General features: G+C 41.9%; 1 protein-coding gene across 1 annotated transcript; it reads left to right on the forward strand.

Moving 5' to 3' along the window:
- The first annotated feature begins 641 nt into the window (after nucleotides 1-641).
- kdm5ba (lysine demethylase 5Ba) lies at nucleotides 642-18552 on the forward strand. The gene is made up of 27 exons (XM_070958837.1): nucleotides 642-917; nucleotides 5713-5790; nucleotides 6036-6158; nucleotides 6309-6479; nucleotides 7413-7538; nucleotides 7799-7892; nucleotides 8001-8107; nucleotides 8196-8354; nucleotides 8511-8630; nucleotides 9916-10074; nucleotides 10488-10669; nucleotides 10782-10944; nucleotides 11136-11255; nucleotides 11549-11743; nucleotides 12258-12439; nucleotides 12690-12814; nucleotides 12950-13100; nucleotides 13538-13658; nucleotides 13918-14273; nucleotides 15062-15200; nucleotides 15305-15484; nucleotides 15578-15733; nucleotides 15984-16403; nucleotides 16508-16598; nucleotides 16700-16887; nucleotides 16981-17244; nucleotides 17415-18552. Exons 1-27 carry the CDS (start codon nucleotides 765-767, stop codon nucleotides 17550-17552), a joined length of 4461 nt encoding a protein of 1486 aa, XP_070814938.1. The 5' UTR covers nucleotides 642-764; the 3' UTR covers nucleotides 17553-18552.
- The last annotated feature ends 592 nt before the right edge of the window (nucleotides 18553-19144 follow it).

A 19144-nucleotide genomic window follows, 5' to 3' on the forward strand; every position in this document is an offset into this window, starting at 1 on the left:
ACTATCAACATACGTCTGTACCAATCAACGAGCTCCTCTAGACCATTTAAAAACAAAGTGCCGGTCAGCGCGCAACGATCCAGTGGGTGTGTTCGATTGGAAAAACCAACGTGCCGCCTGAAACGTCCATTCTTTCGTCTGCCGGGCGGGGTAAGGAAGAGCCGAATCATTTGTAATCCTGACGAACTCAGTAAACAGCGTGCTAAAGTGGTGAACGAATCGAACTCAACCAACAGGGAGCGATCATCTGTGAGGAAGCCACGGACCCAATAAAGCAATAATCCTCAACTAAAGAGAATTATACTCACAAAGTGTAAAGTATGTGAAAGAAAACTCTTCTGCAGTTTATTTCAGACGGTACTGAAGTAGATTTAAACGACGTTTAATTCGTTTTCTCCACTCGAACACAGTCCCATAGGCATTTAACTCCTTTAAATAAATATGACCACACAATATACAAATTTTGTCGATGCAAAAAAAAAAGCAATCAGTATTGCGCATGAAACAGTGGCTAAATTGTGAGACATAGCCACAGATTGGGTCTAAAAAGGACTGTAGCCTAAATCATTTGTGCGTGTCTATTTTTTGAAGCGGAGGCACACAGTCACTGGCTGTCACCTTCTCGTCTCCAACTAGATAATTCGTCTTTGAGTTCAATGAGTGGAGAGTGGACATGAACTGATAGACGGAATTTCATAGCAAGCATATCTGGCGTGGGAAACCCTTCACAATATTTCTGCTACAGTCACAACGAAGATGCAACGATGACTCAGCCTCAGCTGAATGAGTTCATTCCCCCTCCGGAGTGCCCTGTTTTTGAGCCCAGCTGGGAGGAATTTGCCGACCCTTTTGCGTACATCAACAAAATACGACCCATTGCAGAGAAAACTGGCATCTGCAAGATCCGACCGCCGCCGGTGAGTATTTCTTCATTTTTGACAGTTCTTCAAGTTAGTTTTTTTGCGTGGTGTGCTGGCCTCAGATGCCCTTGGTAATCTAGATTAGCAGGCAAAGTTGTGTTTTTAGACAGGTTTCAACATGGCGGATTGCGGCTGCCGAGTTGAATTGTCAGCTAGCCTGAGCTTGGAGTGTGTTGTGTTTGGTTCAGCGGTAGCGAAGCACTCTCAGAAGGAAATCTGTGCCCTGGTGAAGTTTTTAACCTCTCAACAGACATTTATTTAGCCAACAGAACAGCCAGTTTACAGATTTCCAAAAATAATTCAAATGTTCAAAGTTTGCATATACGCAAAAATAATGGAAAGTGTTTACGTTTGCGCAGAATGAAACGCTTCCTGGACTGAGAGCACGGAAATAACGTGAGCTCAGCAGGACTTAAACCAGTCGTGTTACCGCTGCTTTTATACATTTAGTTGACCGTACAGCCTAACTTTCCCGATGGGATTAGACGGATTTAGCTAGCGTGAGGTTAACCTAGCTAACGTTAAGGCTGCAGATGTCTGACATCTAACGTTAACGCTGGGAAACGTACGTACGTGCTCGCTGACCAACTGTTTATGGAGAGAACGGTTCTACGTCACTGACACACACTTCATTATGGCTACGCCTGAAACTTGCTTGAATGCTATTATTGCCTAATTGTTGACAGCGTGAAATTATTGGTGAAGTGTTTTAGACTTGTAGAATAACCTTATATTGTTGTTATGAAAACAACACTCGGACGTCGTCTTATTGTTAGTATAATTAATGTCTTTCTCTAATTGGATGGTTATTCTGCCATTATCCACACTTCCCTGACATAACAGGAGACAAAAGTGCGTGTGGACAGAAAGGGGATGACATAGTTTTCTCCCTGAACTGTACAGAATTCAAATGAATCTCACATTGACCTTATGTCTGATGCATTGTGATTGGAGGGGGCAGATTCAAGGGTGTGTCCAAGCTTACGCGCAAATTAGATAAAGGGTAACTGAAATAAGTGGTAATATCACAATGACTGATGGCTGACCTAACTTCTGGTAATGATCAATGAGTTTTGAAGTGTGCTGGATAGAAATTGTTTTCTGCAGTCTCTATGCCATCAGATAGCATGAGACTCGTCTTTTTTAGAAGAAATTAGGAAGCTGTTTAAGCCCATTTTGCACGGTTGGACAGGGTGGGTGAGGCTGAATGGGCTGCAGTGTAACCCTAAAAGGGTGGGGGACAGCTTCATGTTTGCTCCACCAAAGAGAAACCTGCATTTACAGGCATGGCTGAAAATGCACAGCTCATGTAAACAAAGGAAGGCAGTGTCCATAGTCTACATTTATCCTCACATGGGATGGACTGAGGAACGGCTGGTGGTCCCACTGACTGCACTGTTTTTAACCAGCTCATAAGTATTGTAATCTACAATGCATTAGGGCTGCAACTATTGTTCATTAGATATAGATTATAAATGTCAGAAAATAATGAAACGCGTTGGATCAGTGTTCCCCAAAACCCAAGACGATATTAAATGTTTGTAAAAAAAAAAAAAAAAAAAAAAAAAAAAAAATAGATTCAATCAATAATCAAAATAGTTGCCAGTTAATTTAATAGTTGACAACTAATTAATGAATTGTTGCAACTCTACAATACAATTTTTTTTATCGTTTATAAATACTTATAAGATACGAAGATACGAAGTACTGCTCTCTATCCTGCACAGCTTCAAGATCTCACAGCAAGTCGTTTGTATTTACTGCCATGTTTATGACCACAGCAGCCGCTTTTAAAGTGCAGGGTACTTCTTTTTTAAACTAAATACCATATGGTGGCCACTTTTTTTTTGTGTTTGCTGGTATATACGAATGATTCAGGTACTAAACGGAGATTTGAAATTGAATTGAAATAATTTTTTGAGGTCATTTGTACCACACTGTGTGAGCACCAGAAGTTTGAAAAAATTGGTGTTAAGGTGGTGTGTGTTCCAAACTTACACCTTCAGCTATGTGAACCTGAGCTTTTGTGCTCTTTCACAGTTTTTACATTTGTTCTGTGTGTTTGTGTGAAGCGGACAGCGTTGGGCATCCTGGAGGCTTGTATGGTGAAGGTGCATATTGTGTGCATGTAACATCCTGTGCTCTTTTAGATATGATCTGGTGTGGGATCTTCTCTTCTTTGTTTCCATTTTCTTTTCTCTTGTATAAATAAAAACAGGATTTTTTGCTCTAGAAAAGAAGAAGACATTGCACCAAAACCTGTTTTCAGTCAGTGATTTTTGGGTGCACTGTGTGGTCAGTATTGTCTCTGGTTTTACACGGGTCAGAATTTGACGGTATATGTGAGTAGCACATATGCAAATTATTCACAGTGACATCCTAAGGTTGTTTGTGGTTAACATCTTACCACTCGTATTTGTCATTTTGTATTTGGTGTGAGGCGAGTCATGGTCTGACCAAAATTGCACTTGTAATCATCACTGGTGTGGTCAGACTTGCTTGTAAATTATAGTCAAAATATACAAATGAAAATAGAATAATAACCCAGTGCACTTCCACATATTTCAAAACAGTTGTTTTCCTTTTGTGTTTGGACATTTGTGGATCTAATCCAGCCTTGTCTACAGATAATAAGAAGGTGGTAATGCTGCTATTGTTGTCCCTCTTCTGACCAGCATTTCAACCCTAGTAAGAAAAAAAGCCCGTCCTGACCCAGTAAATCTTCTGGGTCAGTTAAAATAAAGAGGATATTGACAACTTTAAAAATCTGTTTCTGTCCTATTCAAGAAATACTGTGGTGGTTCAAGTTTGAGTTCGATCCATGGTTGTAGCCTAATTTCCAGGCCAACTGAGGCAGGTCACATGATCAGTTTACATCGTGCATGCTAATGTGGGACATAACCGTTTCTTTGCAGTGTAGTGTCAGTCGGAGTCTGGTTTTTATTGCAAAACTATGACCATCTCTCAGTGTTTATGGCTTAATGTGTTTATGATAACAAGTTCTAATAACAAGTTAATGTATTCCCACAAATTATTCTGTCGTAAGAGTGAATGAGAAATGTTTAATATGCAAAAATCTAATTTTGTGCAGAGATTCCAAATACAATTTGTAGATTTAGGTTGGTTTGGGGATGATTTAGATGTTATTTATAGCAGGTTTATTCTGTTGGTCAAATGCAGTGACACTTTGTCTGAGGACATTTGTTATTGTGCCTGTTCTTCAGTGTCAGAAATGACAGGTATGTTGGGAATATTTGTAGAAATAGCTGGAGTTTTTCACCTCTACAGTTTGAGGGTGTTGTTTCTACTAAATAACAGCTCTTTAGTTACCAAACTAACAATAAAACCATGCCAGTCTATGGCAGCATATACCATTATCAGCTTCAAGTTGGCCAGGACACTTTCTGTCACACTCACGGACACAATCTCACAAGTTTCTGTCATTTGTAAACATTCTCATTCATGATAAATCAACAGTAGTGTGGTTTCACACATTTAATGGTGTAAAAGTGAGATTATCATACTGACTCTTGAGCTGCCATCAGACACCATTTTCTCTAGTCCTGCAGGAAGTCATGTGGTCTAGCGGGTGTAGGTTTGTTTTAAAAGAGTGTGCAAGTGCATTAATATCAGACGTGCCAGTGTTTAGACTGTCAGTGAGACAGACTAAACACTAAGCACACAGACACACAGGGACAGGCAGCAGTGGGATGTTTTTGTGTGCTTTGTGCTTTCACATCCTGGTCATAATTATGTTAGTTAATTAAAAATGTTTTTTAGTGTTTATTTTGACATCACCCCTTATATTGTTGTGCAGGTGAATGAAAATCTCATTACTTACCATGTAGTTTTTTGTGTTTTTGTCTCAAAAAATCAATTTAATCAACCATTAATAGAGTTACCAACATTGACCATACACTGGGCAGAGCATGATGCATGTTTGCACAGACACACTATGATGTCCTGTAGGTCTGCATTTAATAACAGTCGACAGGTTTTCTAGAAGAACTGCAGTCTCTGAGTGTGGAGTCACGATTAGTTTTATTATAGACTCATAGCCATACTTGTGACGAGGATCAGAGGATGGATGCTACACTATCACACTGATGGGATGAGAAGCAACAATTTAACTTCATTCAATTATATTCTAACCTGCATTTAAAAAAAAAACTCAGTTTCTCTGAATGGTTTCATGTTTGTTTGAGGGAATTTTTTTTTTTTAAAGCCAATCCCACATACTGTCCTGCAGCTGCACTTACCCACGAGTGCACCAAATCTGAGGCTGAAAATAGTCTGCAGCAAAAACAAGATGTATTCTGTTTGAGTAACAATTCAAAACAATAACATTTTTTTTTTTAGTGAAGTGGATACTCATAAAGATTTAAGTCAATTGGATCTAATAGCTTGAGAGTCCAGAGCAAGCTGAGGAGGTCTGAAAATATTTAGGGATTGACTAACACATTGTTGATTTTAGTGTTTTCATGGGATTTGTTGACAAAAAAACATATCTACATTAATGCCAGCCTTATGCTTGGAGGAGGCTTGTTTTGAGTGCCTTAAACTACTCATCATTCCCATGGACCCTGTCGAACACGATGTACTCTCTCTGACAAACTGAAAAATCTGAAAAGAAAATGTTGGCATCTGTTTCAGTGTGGCCATCAAAGATTCAGTGTCAGTCTGCACAATTGTTTGTTTGTTTGTTTGTTCATTCATTTTCTCTCTCTCTCTCTCTCTCTCTCTCTCTCTCTCTCTCTCTCTCTCTCTCGCTCTCTCGCTCTCGCTCTCTCAGGACTGGCAGCCACCTTTTGCCTGTGATGTTGACAGACTGAAATTCACACCACGGATACAAAGACTTAATGAGTTGGAGGTACGTTCATTTGTTACATTTCTATATTTAAGGTGCATAAAATGCTGTGCGTGCATGCGTGCGTGTGAATGAGGTATTTAGTATTTTTAGTTGGTTTCCCTAAAATGCTTTTAGGGCAGTTAACAGCATCTGGAGAAAGGTCAAGGGTAATTTGACTTTTTCCTCCTTCGTGAGAACTGTAGTCGTGTTGTAGACAATGAAATGTTCAATGCACAACATAAACCTTTTATTGATTTTGCTTTTAGGCTCAGACCAGAGTTAAGCTCAACTTCCTGGATCAAATAGCAAAATTCTGGGAGCTTCAAGGATGCACGCTGAAAATCCCTCACGTGGAGAGAAAGATCTTGGATCTTTACCAGCTGAATAAGGTACATGTAAATCCAGGCTGGTTTTAAGGTCAGGACTGAATTAAGATCACCATTTATTCATGTATATTCACAAAAAATGTTGATTTGCATATGATTATAAAACTGCTGTCCACACATGCAGGCTGAATACAGATTTTCTCTCTCTCAAAGCTGGTCAATGAAGAAGGGGGCTTCGATGCAGTTTGCAGGGAGCGGCGTTGGACTAAGATATCTGTCAAGATGGGCTTTGCTCCAGGCAAGGCTATTGGCTCTCATCTGCGGGCACACTATGAGAGAATCCTCTACCCATATAATGTGTTCCAGACTGGAGACAATCTGCCTGTACGTCCAATCGCTCGTATTTGCTTCTCTCAGTACAGCAGCAGTAGCTAGACTTGTTGTTCACAATTAAGTGGATGTTTACTGGGAAATTTCATAGTCCATTTAAGTGCCCTTTCAGTCTACACAGTTTATTATTATAGTACTGACTACAGTCCTTTCTACCAGCTCAGTGCACACAGTGTTATTGTTATCGTTGTCAGTATTGTACCTTATGAAAATCTTTATTTTAATGGTATTAAAGTGGTCCATTGTCTTAGTTTGGTCCTGAAAAATCAGTAACAGTGCCAGATATCAGCCACAGTCATCTGCAGTGCTGATGAAGCAGTGAGACAGTTAACAAGTGATTGTTTACTTTGGACTGTTAGTGCCATTGTCCTCAGTGATTGAGAACAACAACTACAGCATTTATGCAGTCCAGTAAGCATCAAAAATCACAATACAGTCGAATCAACAACTCTTGACACATAGATTTAGGTGTGTGGAAGTTCTTCTTAGGAGAAGGCTTTCAAAGTGTTAATGATATCACTGGCACTGTATTAAGCTGTAAGGAACACACAACTTTTTGTAGAACTATGAGATTTGTGTAAAGCTCCTCTCACTTTCATAATGGCATTTCTTGTTTGGTGTCTTTGAGGAATCATAATGAAGGGATTGGTATTTGGGGCAGGATTGTATCAATAGTTTAATTCCTTCGAATCTTCCCTATTTATTACAATATTTAGATTCTTTTAACTACAACCTTGTTTGGATGTGTTTTTGTTTATTTAGTTTTTCCTCTGTCTGATATTGTGCTGTTTGAGAGTGTGTGCTTAGTCATGTTCACTCAAATGCAGGTTAAAAAAGAGGCTTTGTAGACAGTTGTTTCACTTGGTTTTTAGTCAGCGTTGTTCAATGTTTGGTATCCCTTTCATCACATTGACCCTCTCTTTGCAGAGGGCCACCTTGACCAATGACACTAAAGATAAGGAGTACACCCCTCATGACCTGCCGCAGCGGCAGTCTGTCCAGCCCCTGGAGACCTGCAGCATCGCTCGCAGGGCGAAGCGCATGAGATCTGAAGTGAGTCTGAACGCTTCCTTTGTTTAAATAAATGTGTGTGTTCATGTGCAGTCCACACACACACACACACACACACATAGAACACAGGAGTGATGTGACAGAAGATGAGCTGATCTTAATCTATATTATGGTCAGACCTATTAGGGCCATTTGGCATTTTAAGAGTCAAGCCACACTTTTTTCTCACCAGCTGTCTGGTGTAAAAATGATGTCCCTCATATCTTATGTCTAATGTAAAACTCTCGTTATGGCTTTAACAGAGAGGCTGTGTTAAAATCGAACCTGGGGAAATTTGTGAGAATCGTCCCAATCTCAGGAGGAGGATGGGAACATATTCTGCTAAGCCAGAACCTGGTAAGAACAAAGCAAGCTAGCAAAGAAAAGGACAATGTGTCAATTGCAATTTGTGACATCATTGGTGAATCTCAAAGCTTCCCCTGAGCCTTGATCCATGTCTTTCAGTGAGGATGGCAGTCACTGTGGTGAAGAATGAGCCCCGTGAAGACAAGGATTCCACATATTATAAAGAAACTGTATTTAATAAGATAATTAAACCTCCCGACAATAAAGTAAGTGTATTGTTTTGTATTAAAATGTTAGTTTAAAACTTGCCCATCTCAGAATAAAAGCAGCACTAACCGTTCTCTGTCTGCTCAGGTGGACCAGTACATGTGCTTGGTGTGTGGCAGTGGGGCTGCTGAGGACCGTCTGTTGTTGTGTGATGGCTGTGATGACAGCTATCACACCTTCTGTCTGATTCCTCCCCTCCATGATGTCCCCAAAGGTGACTGGAGATGTCCCAAGTGCCTGGCTCAGGTGAGCTGCAGACCCTCCACCCCCCCCCAGGAGCTAAATCCTGCCAGAGAAGCTCATAATTGGGATCAAGAGCACAATCAGCTGTGATATCCACAGATATAATGCAAGTGGCGTTTGAACTTAATATTTTGTTTTGTTCTGTTTTTTTTGTCACAGGAATGTGGCAAACCTGCTGTCGCTTTTGGCTTTGAGCAGGCCAGCAGGAGCTACACCCTCCAAACTTTTGGAGACATGGCAGATTCTTTCAAGTCTGATTATTTCAACATGCCAGTTCATGTGAGTTTGCATCCCTGCAGTCAACATGTTTTTGTTGGTAATTACACTTCATCTCCATCACTGGTTCAAGTGTGGTGGGTTGTATGTCACTGTTTACTGACGTTAAAGCTGCAAATGCATTTCCTATTGAGAGCAGAAGCACCTAGAAACAATGTAGGCAAAGACGTGAGGCAGAGCTAAAAAATTCCTGCCTGACTCGATTGTCTTTATCGCCATGAAAGCGGAGACCGTTTCTGTTTGCATAAGCTGATGCATTGACGGCGCCGTGCACTGCACTCTCTCATGTTTAAAGTCAGTCTCTCCCTGCAATTAACTTGAATAATTATCCAGCCAGATCATCCTAACAAAATGATATTTCCTTCAGTAGGATTAAAATGGCAGTGTTCTTAGTGAATGGATGTTTTCGTCTGTGCAATCCACAGCAAAAAGTAAACATGATAGAAAGGATACTGTGCATCATTTGTGCATGATATCAGTCATTTCTGTTTCAGCGAGATTGCCGGTTAGAATCCATCAAAGGAAGGAAACGCTATTAACTGCTGTAATTAAAAGGCCCAGCCAGAATTTCTTTGGCCCATCCAAAAGTGAAATCCTGGCACCATGTCTGGGTTAGGCCTCAGTTATCAGATGCTCTTTTAAAAATGAAAGTTGAGCTTATCTTGTGTGTTTAAGGAGAGAGAAATTTTAAAGCAGCTTTTCCAAAACTGTCATGACTTAAGTTATAAGAAGGTACAAAACATGTTAACTTTTCTTTCAACCACCAAAGCAGAAAATATTTCAATAATTTGAAATCATCCTATTTATATCACAAACATAATATCTGAGACGTGAGGCAGATTTTGGAAGATCTTCGAGGAAAACAGTTCTGGTCTCTCTCTTATTTGTGTTTTATGACTTTGGACTGGAACAAAGGAATGCTTTGATAACTCACTTCAGAGAGAGTCCTGTTTGTCTTATCAGATGTTGCTCCCCTCTCTCTCTCTCTCTCTCTCACACACACACACACACACACACACACACACACTCACATCCTGCTCTTACTGCATGAAGAGAGTGAAAGAGGTAAAGAGGTTAGAGGTCTGGCAGGGAAAAGCAGACCTCGTGAGCAACAGGTATGTCGTGTTTGTTCATGTAAAAGACGGTGTTCTTGCCGTCGGTCGCCGCATATGCACTCTGACATGTGCTGTAGTGATGATAAAAACATTTTTCTTAAACTTGTGATGAAACCAGCTTTGGTTTCTAGATTTTTGCTAATAGCACAATCACACCGTCTTGTGTATTTTAGATGGTTCCGACCGAGCTTGTGGAAAAGGAGTTCTGGCGTCTAGTGAGCACCATTGAGGAGGATGTCACTGTTGAGTATGGTGCAGACATCGCCTCCAAGGAGTTTGGGAGTGGTTTTCCTGTGAGGAACAGCCATTTTGAAGTCTCTCCTGAGGATGAGGTACAATCTGTCTGCCATTATGAGGATGATGTATTAAAATCTATTAAATAGTTATGGTGTTGTGTGTATTTTAGATTTGCACTCTGTGTATTTGTTCTGTTTTCATTTTTGTCCATAATTTGATTTTTTTCTAACTGAATTCACTGGATGTAAACGTTACTGCAAACTCAAGTGAAAAATCCGAATGTTCATTGATCATCAAAGCAAAATCTGATTTAAATTCTAAAAATGATTCAGCAACCTTCAGTGTTTCTGAAAGCAGTTAAGGTTTTTGGCTTGCAGCTGTGAAAATAAACACCACTGATAGTGTCCTGATCAGTTCTCCTGTTGGTAGCGACTCTACAGCCGGCTGGGCGGGGATATGTTTGAGTCAGAAGTTAAGTGGAGTGCTCAGACCTGTCTCTTACCTGCAGCATTACCTGACCAGCGGCTGGAACCTGAATAACATGCCAGTGCTGGACGCCTCAGTGCTTACTCACGTTACAGCTGACATCTGTGGGATGAAGTTACCCTGGCTGTATGTGGGCATGTGCTTCTCCTCCTTCTGCTGGCATATTGAAGACCACTGGAGCTACTCCATAAACTACCTTCACTGGTACGGGCACTCCTTATAGTTAGTATTTTAAAGTAGCAGTTTGAACGAGCGTCAGCCTGCTCCTACTGTAAGAGAGTCTGGTTTTCACTAACAGTTTTGACCATATGTGCAGGGGGGAGCCAAAGACATGGTATGGGGCCCCTGGTTACGCTGCAGAGCACCTCGAGTCAGTCATGAAGAATCTGGCACCTGAGCTGTTTGAGTCCCAGCCAGACCTCCTTCACCAGCTGGTCACCATCATGAATCCCAACACTCTGATGAACAACGGCGTTCCGGTAACCTGCTCACTGTTACATGTCTTACTCATCATCACATTTAACTGTCTAACAGGGAGATCATCGTCCACTGAGCAGTGTGACAAAATCCTTGCATGTGAATATTGCACATTAAATCTAATACCACGCAATCAACCTGCAGTAGGGACATGAACAGGTTTTAATGTTCTCCTTTTCGTACTGATCACTAGATCTATCGCACCAACCAGTGCGCAGGCGAGTTTGTCATCACTTTCCCCAGAGCTTACCACAGTGGATTCAACCAGGGCTTCAACTTTGCTGAAGCTGTCAACTTTTGCACCATGGACTGGGTAAGAAAATCTCTTATTACTCTCTTTGCAGAGTACTGTATTATTTTTATACGTGTGTTGGCTCAGATGTAGTGCCTCTCCACCACCTACCCTCTAATAAAGATTTTGCTCTAGAATCCTGGTTGTGGTGTTCACAGATGATCTGTTCATGCCTTTTAAATCGGACTCTATTATAGACTCTCAACACTGATTTGAGATCAGATTTTCAGAAACAGAGGCCTGTTGTTATTATACATTTTCTCCCTCATTTGTTCCTCCTGGCCCCTAAACTCACACTGTATATTTTCTGACAGATGCCCATTGGCCGTAACTGCGTGGCACACTATCGTGAGCTGAGCAGGTACTGCGTCTTCTCCCATGACGAGATGGTCTGTAACATAGCCAGTAAAGCTGACACAACAGAAGTCGAGCTGGCGTCAACAGTGCAGAAGGAGATGGTCGTCATGGTCCAAGAAGAAGAGAAACAAAGAAAGAAGATTGAAAAGATGGTGAGTTGTTCTTATCTTAAGGATCTGCTGTTTGTTTGTTTGTTTGTTTGTTTGTTTGTTTGTTTGTTTTAACGCAGTAAATAGACAGAGTTCAGTGATGGCAGGATATACAGTAGTTTTAGTGTTTCAGCACATCTAATAGACATCCAGGAGCTCAAATTGTTGTGTGATGAAGTTAGATATCATTCCAAACAGTTAATAGGACGCGCTGAGTTGACTGTCATGATAGTCTAAATTATGGCAGCTAAACACATTTGAATCTTGCAAATTGTTGGAATTTAAGATCTGAATGACAATAATTGTTCACTTTGTTTATTAGCTCCTGTGGGGCAGCTATAGCAAAGCTGATCCGCCCTTAATGACGTGTCGTCAGGGATACATCAGAGAAATCTTTGAACTTTTGAAGCCATTTATCATAATATAGGATTTAGATTGGGGAACTTTGTCTGCTCATCTGTCTAATTTCCTTTGTCTGTCTCCTCTGAAGCCTTAATGACTGAATTTGGTTCCCCAGGGTGTGGTGCAATCTCAACAAGTTGATTATGAGGTGCTCCCAGACGAGGAGCAGCAGTGCTGCAAGTGTCGGACCACCTGCTACCTGTCTGGCATCACCTGTGCCTGCAGTCCTGGCAAGATGGTTTGTCTGTACCACGCCCAGGACCTCTGCTCCTGTCCTCATAGCAACCTCACACTCAAGTGAGTCTTCAGTAACCACAACAACTGAACATACTCGCTTCTGAATTTGACTTGTGTTTTGTTTTTCCTACTGTTAGGAATCATCTGCATTAGCTAAGCTACCTTTTGCTAAAGGCTTTGTGTACCAGGTTTTGCCAAAATACAATACAAAGAAAATCACATATTTTATGACCACAATTATGAACACGAGCACAAATTAATCATCACCCATTGTATGTCCATTGCCTCATTTTGTCTCATCTCCCTGCAGTTACAAGTTTACACTGGACGAGTTGTATGCCATGATGGCATCAGTGACGCTGCGTGCAGAGTCCTACAAAGAATGGGTCTGTAATGTGCAGGACATTCTGGAAAACAAAGGAGACAAGAAAAGAGGTTAGAATGCTACAAAATCCTTATCTCAAATACGCCTTTTACCCTTTATTTTAAGAAGATTCACTCACTCTTACTATGTCAGCTGACCACGCGCTATCCTTTTTTGTGCTTTCTTACAATTTGTACTGCTTTCAGGTTTGGAGGAGCTGCACAGCCTGGTGGAGCAGGCAGAAACGAAGGCGTTCCCCCAAAACAACCTCCTGGATCAGCTCCGCACGGTCACCACAGAGGCTGATAAAGTCGCTGTGATGGCACAACAGCTTCTCAACGGAAAGAGGCAGACGAGGTACGCACACAGATTTGATATTGTTCTCTCCCGAGATGATTCTTCAGTTCCACATGAATCAAAATCAGAACACAATAAATATCACATCTATAAAAACCAGCTGTGTTGATTCGGACCCATAATGCATCACTCTCAACATTGTGTAATTACTGCATATAATGATGGATTGGTAGACTGATCTTTTTACTGTTTGCTTTAGGTGTCTGCCTTTTCTGGAAATTACAGTTTTCCAGTAGGTTCTGGTGTGAGCTGTCCGCTAGTTATCTTCATTATTGTTATTGACTCCATTGTCTCATTGTAGGAGGTACAGTAGTTGGGCTCATTGATAAAAGTGGCAGAATACAGACTTAAAAACTGAACTGCAGTTTGGAAGCAGTTAGTCTTGTTTTGATGCTTGTTTTTATCAATCTGTTGAGCAGTTTTTGTGTGTATCGAAGGTATCGCTCTGGAGGAGGAAAGTCTCAAAACCAGAACGAGTTGACTGTAGATGAGCTTCGGTCTTTTGTACGACAGTTTGACAACCTGCCATGTAACATCCGACAGGCTCCTTTACTGAAGGTTAGTCCACTTGCATTAGATGTATTAGCTTGGTGGTTACAACTGCTGCTGGTTTGATTCCAGCTGGTGACTTTTTGTGCATCATGTCATACCCCTCCCTCCTTCCTCTACCGGTAACTATCTAATAAAGGCAAACAAAAAACATCAGCACATATTAAAGCTTTTCATTGAAAAACTTTTCTGTGTCGGTGAATTTTGCTCAGTTCTTGAGTTTTGTCAAGCATCAGTGCCAAAATGCCTGTTGAATGTGACCTCCCAGGACCTGTTGACCCGGGTGGATGACTTCCAGCAGCGCAGTGAACGTCTCCTTTCAGATGAGTCACCCAGCCCGCTGGAGCTGCAGGACCTGCTGGATGTGAGCCTGGGCCTGGATGTGGAGCTGCCTCACCTACCCCTGCTGAGGGAGAGACTGGAGCAAGCCCGCTGGCTGGAGGCCGTGCAACAAGCCAGCAGCCGGCCAGAAAGCCTGTGTCTGGACACCATGAGGCGGCTGATAGACCAGGGCGTGGGCTTGGCCCCTCACAGCTCCGTGGAAAGAGCCATGGCCCGTCTGCAGGAGCTGCTGACGGTGTCAGAGCAGTGGGAGGAGAGGGTGCTCAGCCTTATGGAAGCCAGGTGAGCTGCTCTGTGCCTGAGGTAGCATTTGCATAACTTTGCATAACACTGTAGTTTCTATAGAATTTAGCTTTTTTTGTCAGTCCCTTGATGTAGTTTGGGTGGAAGAAAAAACAGATCAGGTACTGTGTAGTTATGTGACTGTATAATACAACAGCTTTTTCCAGTGTTTTTTCAAATTAGTACTGTTGTCTGTAAAACATATATTAAGCAGAATGTGATCATTTGCTAATCCTTATTGATGCATACTCATATACTCTTCTGTAACTGAGTAAAACTGACACTAATCAGAATTTAGGAACACCCCAGTTTGGTTCCAGTTGTGGACTTACTTACTTTAACTTTGTTAAAATACAGGAAATCCTGTATTTCTAAACGCTGAATTCATACTTTGTTTTAGAAATTTACATTTTATTTTCTTTAACAATGGTGTCAGATGTCAAGTGAAAACGTGAAATCAGCTTGAACTTCAGACAGCACAGAGTGAAATGTGCCAAGTCTGCAGAGCTGGATCCTGGTGGATAAAGAGGATCACATTGTTGTGACAGTGCTTAACCCACCAGTGGCTCCACAGAAGCTGCACACTCTGAAGCACCAGACTCTGCCTTATCAAACACCTCATCCGATATTTGATGTTTCTGTAAATCTGTCAAAATTGCAATTTTTTTTTTATTAGCTTTTAAAACGGAAACACACGATAGAGAAGATAAACTAACACTCCAACATAAGACATTAAATAAAACCTGAACATAAACAGCATATTTACTAAAGCTCACGTCACTTCACAGGCCCTATCACAGCATGGAAACGCTTGATGCTGCTCTGCAAGAAGTAGAAAACATTCCTGCCTATCTGCCCAACTGTCTGCAGCTAAAGGATGTCATCACCAAGGCCAAGAAATGGCTTCATGAAGCTGAAGCACTCCAGGTGAAATATGCTTCAACTTCAGCCACTCTCAGTGTCTCAGTAATGAAGCATCACTGACCAAGTGTTGAGTTCACATTATAAACCTGGCGTGTGCATGCTTGCAGCTCGGGGGACGTATTCCTGTGCTGGACAGCCTCTCTGAGCTGGTTCTCAGAGCAGAGGGCATCCCAGTGAGGCTCGACCCCCTGAGTCGACTGGAGGCTCTCATCAGTGACGTTCAGACCTGGAAGGAGAGCGCAGGAAAGACTTTCCTCCTGAAAAACTCCCCCTTCTCTCTCCTCGAGGTGAACAAATATTAGTATATGCTCATTTTAAAGCTGTTTTCCAAATATATCAAAAACAATGACTGACTGTGTTCTTTGCTTTTCTGTTTTCAGGTGCTTTGCCCAAGATGTGACGTAGGGGCCGGGCATCAGAAGTCGAGATCTAAAAAAGCAAAAGAAGCGACGCAGATCATTAAAAAGTCTTCAAAACTGGACTCTCTGTGTGACGTGGAGAGAGCTCTCTCTGAGAGCAAGGACTCCGCCTCTGCTGTGAGTGTTCTGTGTTGTCCCACAGCAAGAACTTAAATTAGGCCTGCCAAAAAACAGAAAATTGTGATTATTAATATTTTTCAAGATTGCAATGAACAGCATGTTAACAGGGAAACATACAGTAACTCAACTGTTATCAATCATTAACACTCAGCTCTTTCCAAACAGTGTGGTGACATGACTTTAAGGGTCACAACCCCGACTCTGGTGTCCAAGTGTAATTACAATCTCTAATTTTGTTCCCTCACAGATGGCCACGCTTGCTGAAGTCCGCCAGAGGGAGATGGAGATCCTGTTGGCTCTGCGTGCTTCAAATGAGTCCAAGCTTCTTCCTGCTGAAAACTGTTGTGCACTTAGTGTTTGTGTTTGCCAAAAGGCTCCCTCGGGCGCTATGGTGCAGTGTGAGCTCTGTCGAGAAGTTTTCCACTGCGGCTGCGTTTCATCAGCCGCAGAGCTCAGGTACGGCCAAGCCTGGCTCTGCCCGCTTTGCCAGCGGTCGAGGAAACCCCCTCTGGACAAGGTCCTGCCCCTGTTAGCCTCACTGCAGAGGATTCGGGTTCGACTGCCAGAAGGGGACGCCCTACGCTTCCTCATTGAGAGGACGGTGCGATGGCAGCACAGAGTCCAGCAGGCCTGCACAGAGGGACTGCTGGAGAAAGTGTCAAAGATGGTCAGTGGAAACACGTTATAACTTATTAGTGAAATGAGGTAGATGGTGCTGTAGACCCACCAATCTCTGTCAAACGTACTGAAGTTGGTTGTTTATTGTTTCAGGGGAGAGTTGGACCCAGAGTATCTTCACATCTGCCTCAGGAAATAAATGGTTCACTTTTTCACACAGAGCACCAGTCTGTTCCACTGCAGGGTCAGTGTTAAAGCTTCAAGCACTTTGCACATACGCAAGCTTTTCATTTCTTCTTCTCCGCTCACGACTGAACTCTCCGTTGCTCATCATATTTGTCACAGGTCTCGGTCCTGATCTGGAGGAGCTGATGGTGGAGGGATTCCTGCTGCAGGTCACTCTTCCTGAAACCGAGCAGCTGTACAGATACCTGCTGTACAAACTGGCCCCCCTGCCCTCACAGAAATCCCCCTGTGGGAACAACACAGCACAGGACCAACCGTCTCCAAGAGGGAGCCCCCACCACAACAAGGTAATGACAAATAACTGTTGTTGCTTTTGGATCATGTTGGCAATGGCCCTTGATATATAATCACTTCTTTCTTGTATATTTATTGTCACATAGAATGGAGATTCCAGTGTGAAGAAGGAGGCGATGAACAGTCAGAGTAAAAGGACCAAGAGACGTAAGGAGAGCTCCGACTCTCAGCACAGTGAGAAGGCCAAGAAGTGCCGCAAAAAGAAGTCTAAGAAAAGCAAAGAGAGGAGTGAAGAAACCAAGAGGACTTGTTCCCCCACACGCACAGTGTCTGACCCTGCTCCTTCGGATTCAGAGGAGGACTACTCACTGTGTGCTGCACCATGGTGCAGAGAGCCAGAGGGCGACGAGGTGTGTTTTATAACAGTTTACTATGTATATGTCATATGTCTAACATATCTGTATGCATGTTTGGTGTCGGAACTGATTGTGTGTTCTTGTTTTGTTCAAATTTACAATATTTAAAATGATATAGCTGTGAGGAAAATGCAATAACATGTTAATATCTTGCTGATTTTCAGGTAAACTGGGTCCAGTGTGACGGCAGCTGCAATCAGTGGTTCCACCAGATCTGTGTCGGACTGTCTGCTGAGCGAGCAGAGAAGGAGGAGTATATTTGCATAAGCTGCACACAGCCAGACTACGACAGAGGAGAATGAAGACCAAAAAGTGACTTTGAAGAATCAGCAGTTTTGTTGCAAGCCGCAGCACTTAAGTGCACACCTGAACTCTGTGTGCCGTGTGGCTTCTCCCCTTTACCTTCTGGCTTGCCCTTTGTGAACATGGTGCTATTCACTGTTTTTCCAGAGTTACAAAAGACTTCTGTCACTGTTTTTGTCACTCGGCTGGTTTTTTGGCCAATCAACTAATCCTTTCTGAAACTTTCCAAGACTTGATGCAGGTGTACAAAATGGCAAAATGTTTCAAGAACCAACAGCGCAGGGATTTTTCAACCAAAAAAAAAAAAAAAGTCAATTTGACGTCACATTTTAGAAACTGCTTTTTTTTTTTTTTAAACTTGCATCTGAACAATGTGAAACTTATCTTTCTCTTGTAGAGTAAATATTATTTATCTAAGCAATAACTGAACTGATTAATTGAGGTTCGGTTTTCAGCTGAGCTATATTTGTGCTTAGAAATTCTTTGATAGAAGGCCTTCCTGAAGCAAAAACCCTGAAGCGTTTTTTTTAATCCTATGAAATTACACAGCTCAATTAAGAATTGTGAACAGAAATAAATCACTTGAATCAGAAACTAGAGCAATGACTGAGCTTGTTGATCTAAAATGTGCACGTTTGCACCTGAATAGTTGCCCGTGTCCCTTAACAAATTACTGACTTTGATATAAAGTTCGGTTCCCTTTTGCGCTGTCTGGAGGAAGAAAACGAGTCCTGGATCTGTTGTTACTGGCGTTGGGTGAGACTTGATCGTGTTAGCAAAAAAAGAATGAACTGTCCGACATCAAAGGAATGTACATTTTGTTTGAAGGTGGAGTTTCCCTTTATGGTTTAGGATGAAAATATTGTGTTGGACTTAGATTTAACACAGGCTGTGTGATTTATTTGCCACGGGTATATGACCTTTTTCTGCTCCTTTGGGTAAATTATATCATTCATATGTTGCAGTTTGCATTATAAAATAAAAATGTTTGTTCCCGTATGCCTGGACTCTTCAATCCCCCGCCATGGAAGCAGAATGGCCATCAGTGGTTCAGTTTGGCAATGAAAGCAAGACCTGAGCTGAGACTGGAAACATTTTAACACTTGTATTGTAAAAGGTTGTTTTGGCTCCGATGAAAGTTCCTCTGGCTGGTGGTGCAAGTTCCTTCTCTGGTCTTTTTATTTATGGTGTTAAGTCTGTGTTGTAGGCTGCATGCTTACATGCAGCAGCTGTTACACAGACATTTTCACTGAATGATGATATGTGATTTTCCTTTTTTCCATCAGAATAGAGACTCCCGAGAGACGTTTAGGTGGTTGATCTCTTCTACACAATCTTTACCAACCGTGAGCGATAAGGCCTTCTTAATCCTGACAGCAAAGTTCATCTCTATGCTCTTCACTGGTGCTTTCTGCCTCACATCCAGAAGCACCTTGAGGTTTTCTAGCATGGCTGAAACTGCCACCATTGCATAGAGCATAAAGCGCAGCAGGACTCCATTCAGGTATGAATTTCTTTTTTTATTAGCGTGTGTGTGCACACCATCATCTGTAGAATAATGTATCAATTAAAGCAGCCTGATAACCAGGAA

Source organism: Chaetodon trifascialis, chromosome 3 (genome assembly GCF_039877785.1).
Source record: "Chaetodon trifascialis isolate fChaTrf1 chromosome 3, fChaTrf1.hap1, whole genome shotgun sequence".
In the NCBI taxonomy this organism is placed as follows: domain Eukaryota; kingdom Metazoa; phylum Chordata; class Actinopteri; order Chaetodontiformes; family Chaetodontidae; genus Chaetodon; species Chaetodon trifascialis.

Excerpts from the sequence above, each read along its gene's own strand:
- kdm5ba (XM_070958837.1), top strand. The coding sequence starts at position 765 with ATGACTCAGCCTCAGCTGAATGAGTTCATTCCCCCTCCGGAGTGCCCT. Across the intron at positions 8,355-8,510 it reads GTCCCAAGTGCCTGGCTCAG|GAATGTGGCAAACCTGCTGT; the intron begins GTGAGCTGCAGA and ends TTTTTGTCACAG. Across the intron at positions 15,485-15,577 it reads CCCCCTTCTCTCTCCTCGAG|GTGCTTTGCCCAAGATGTGA; the intron begins GTGAACAAATAT and ends TTCTGTTTTCAG.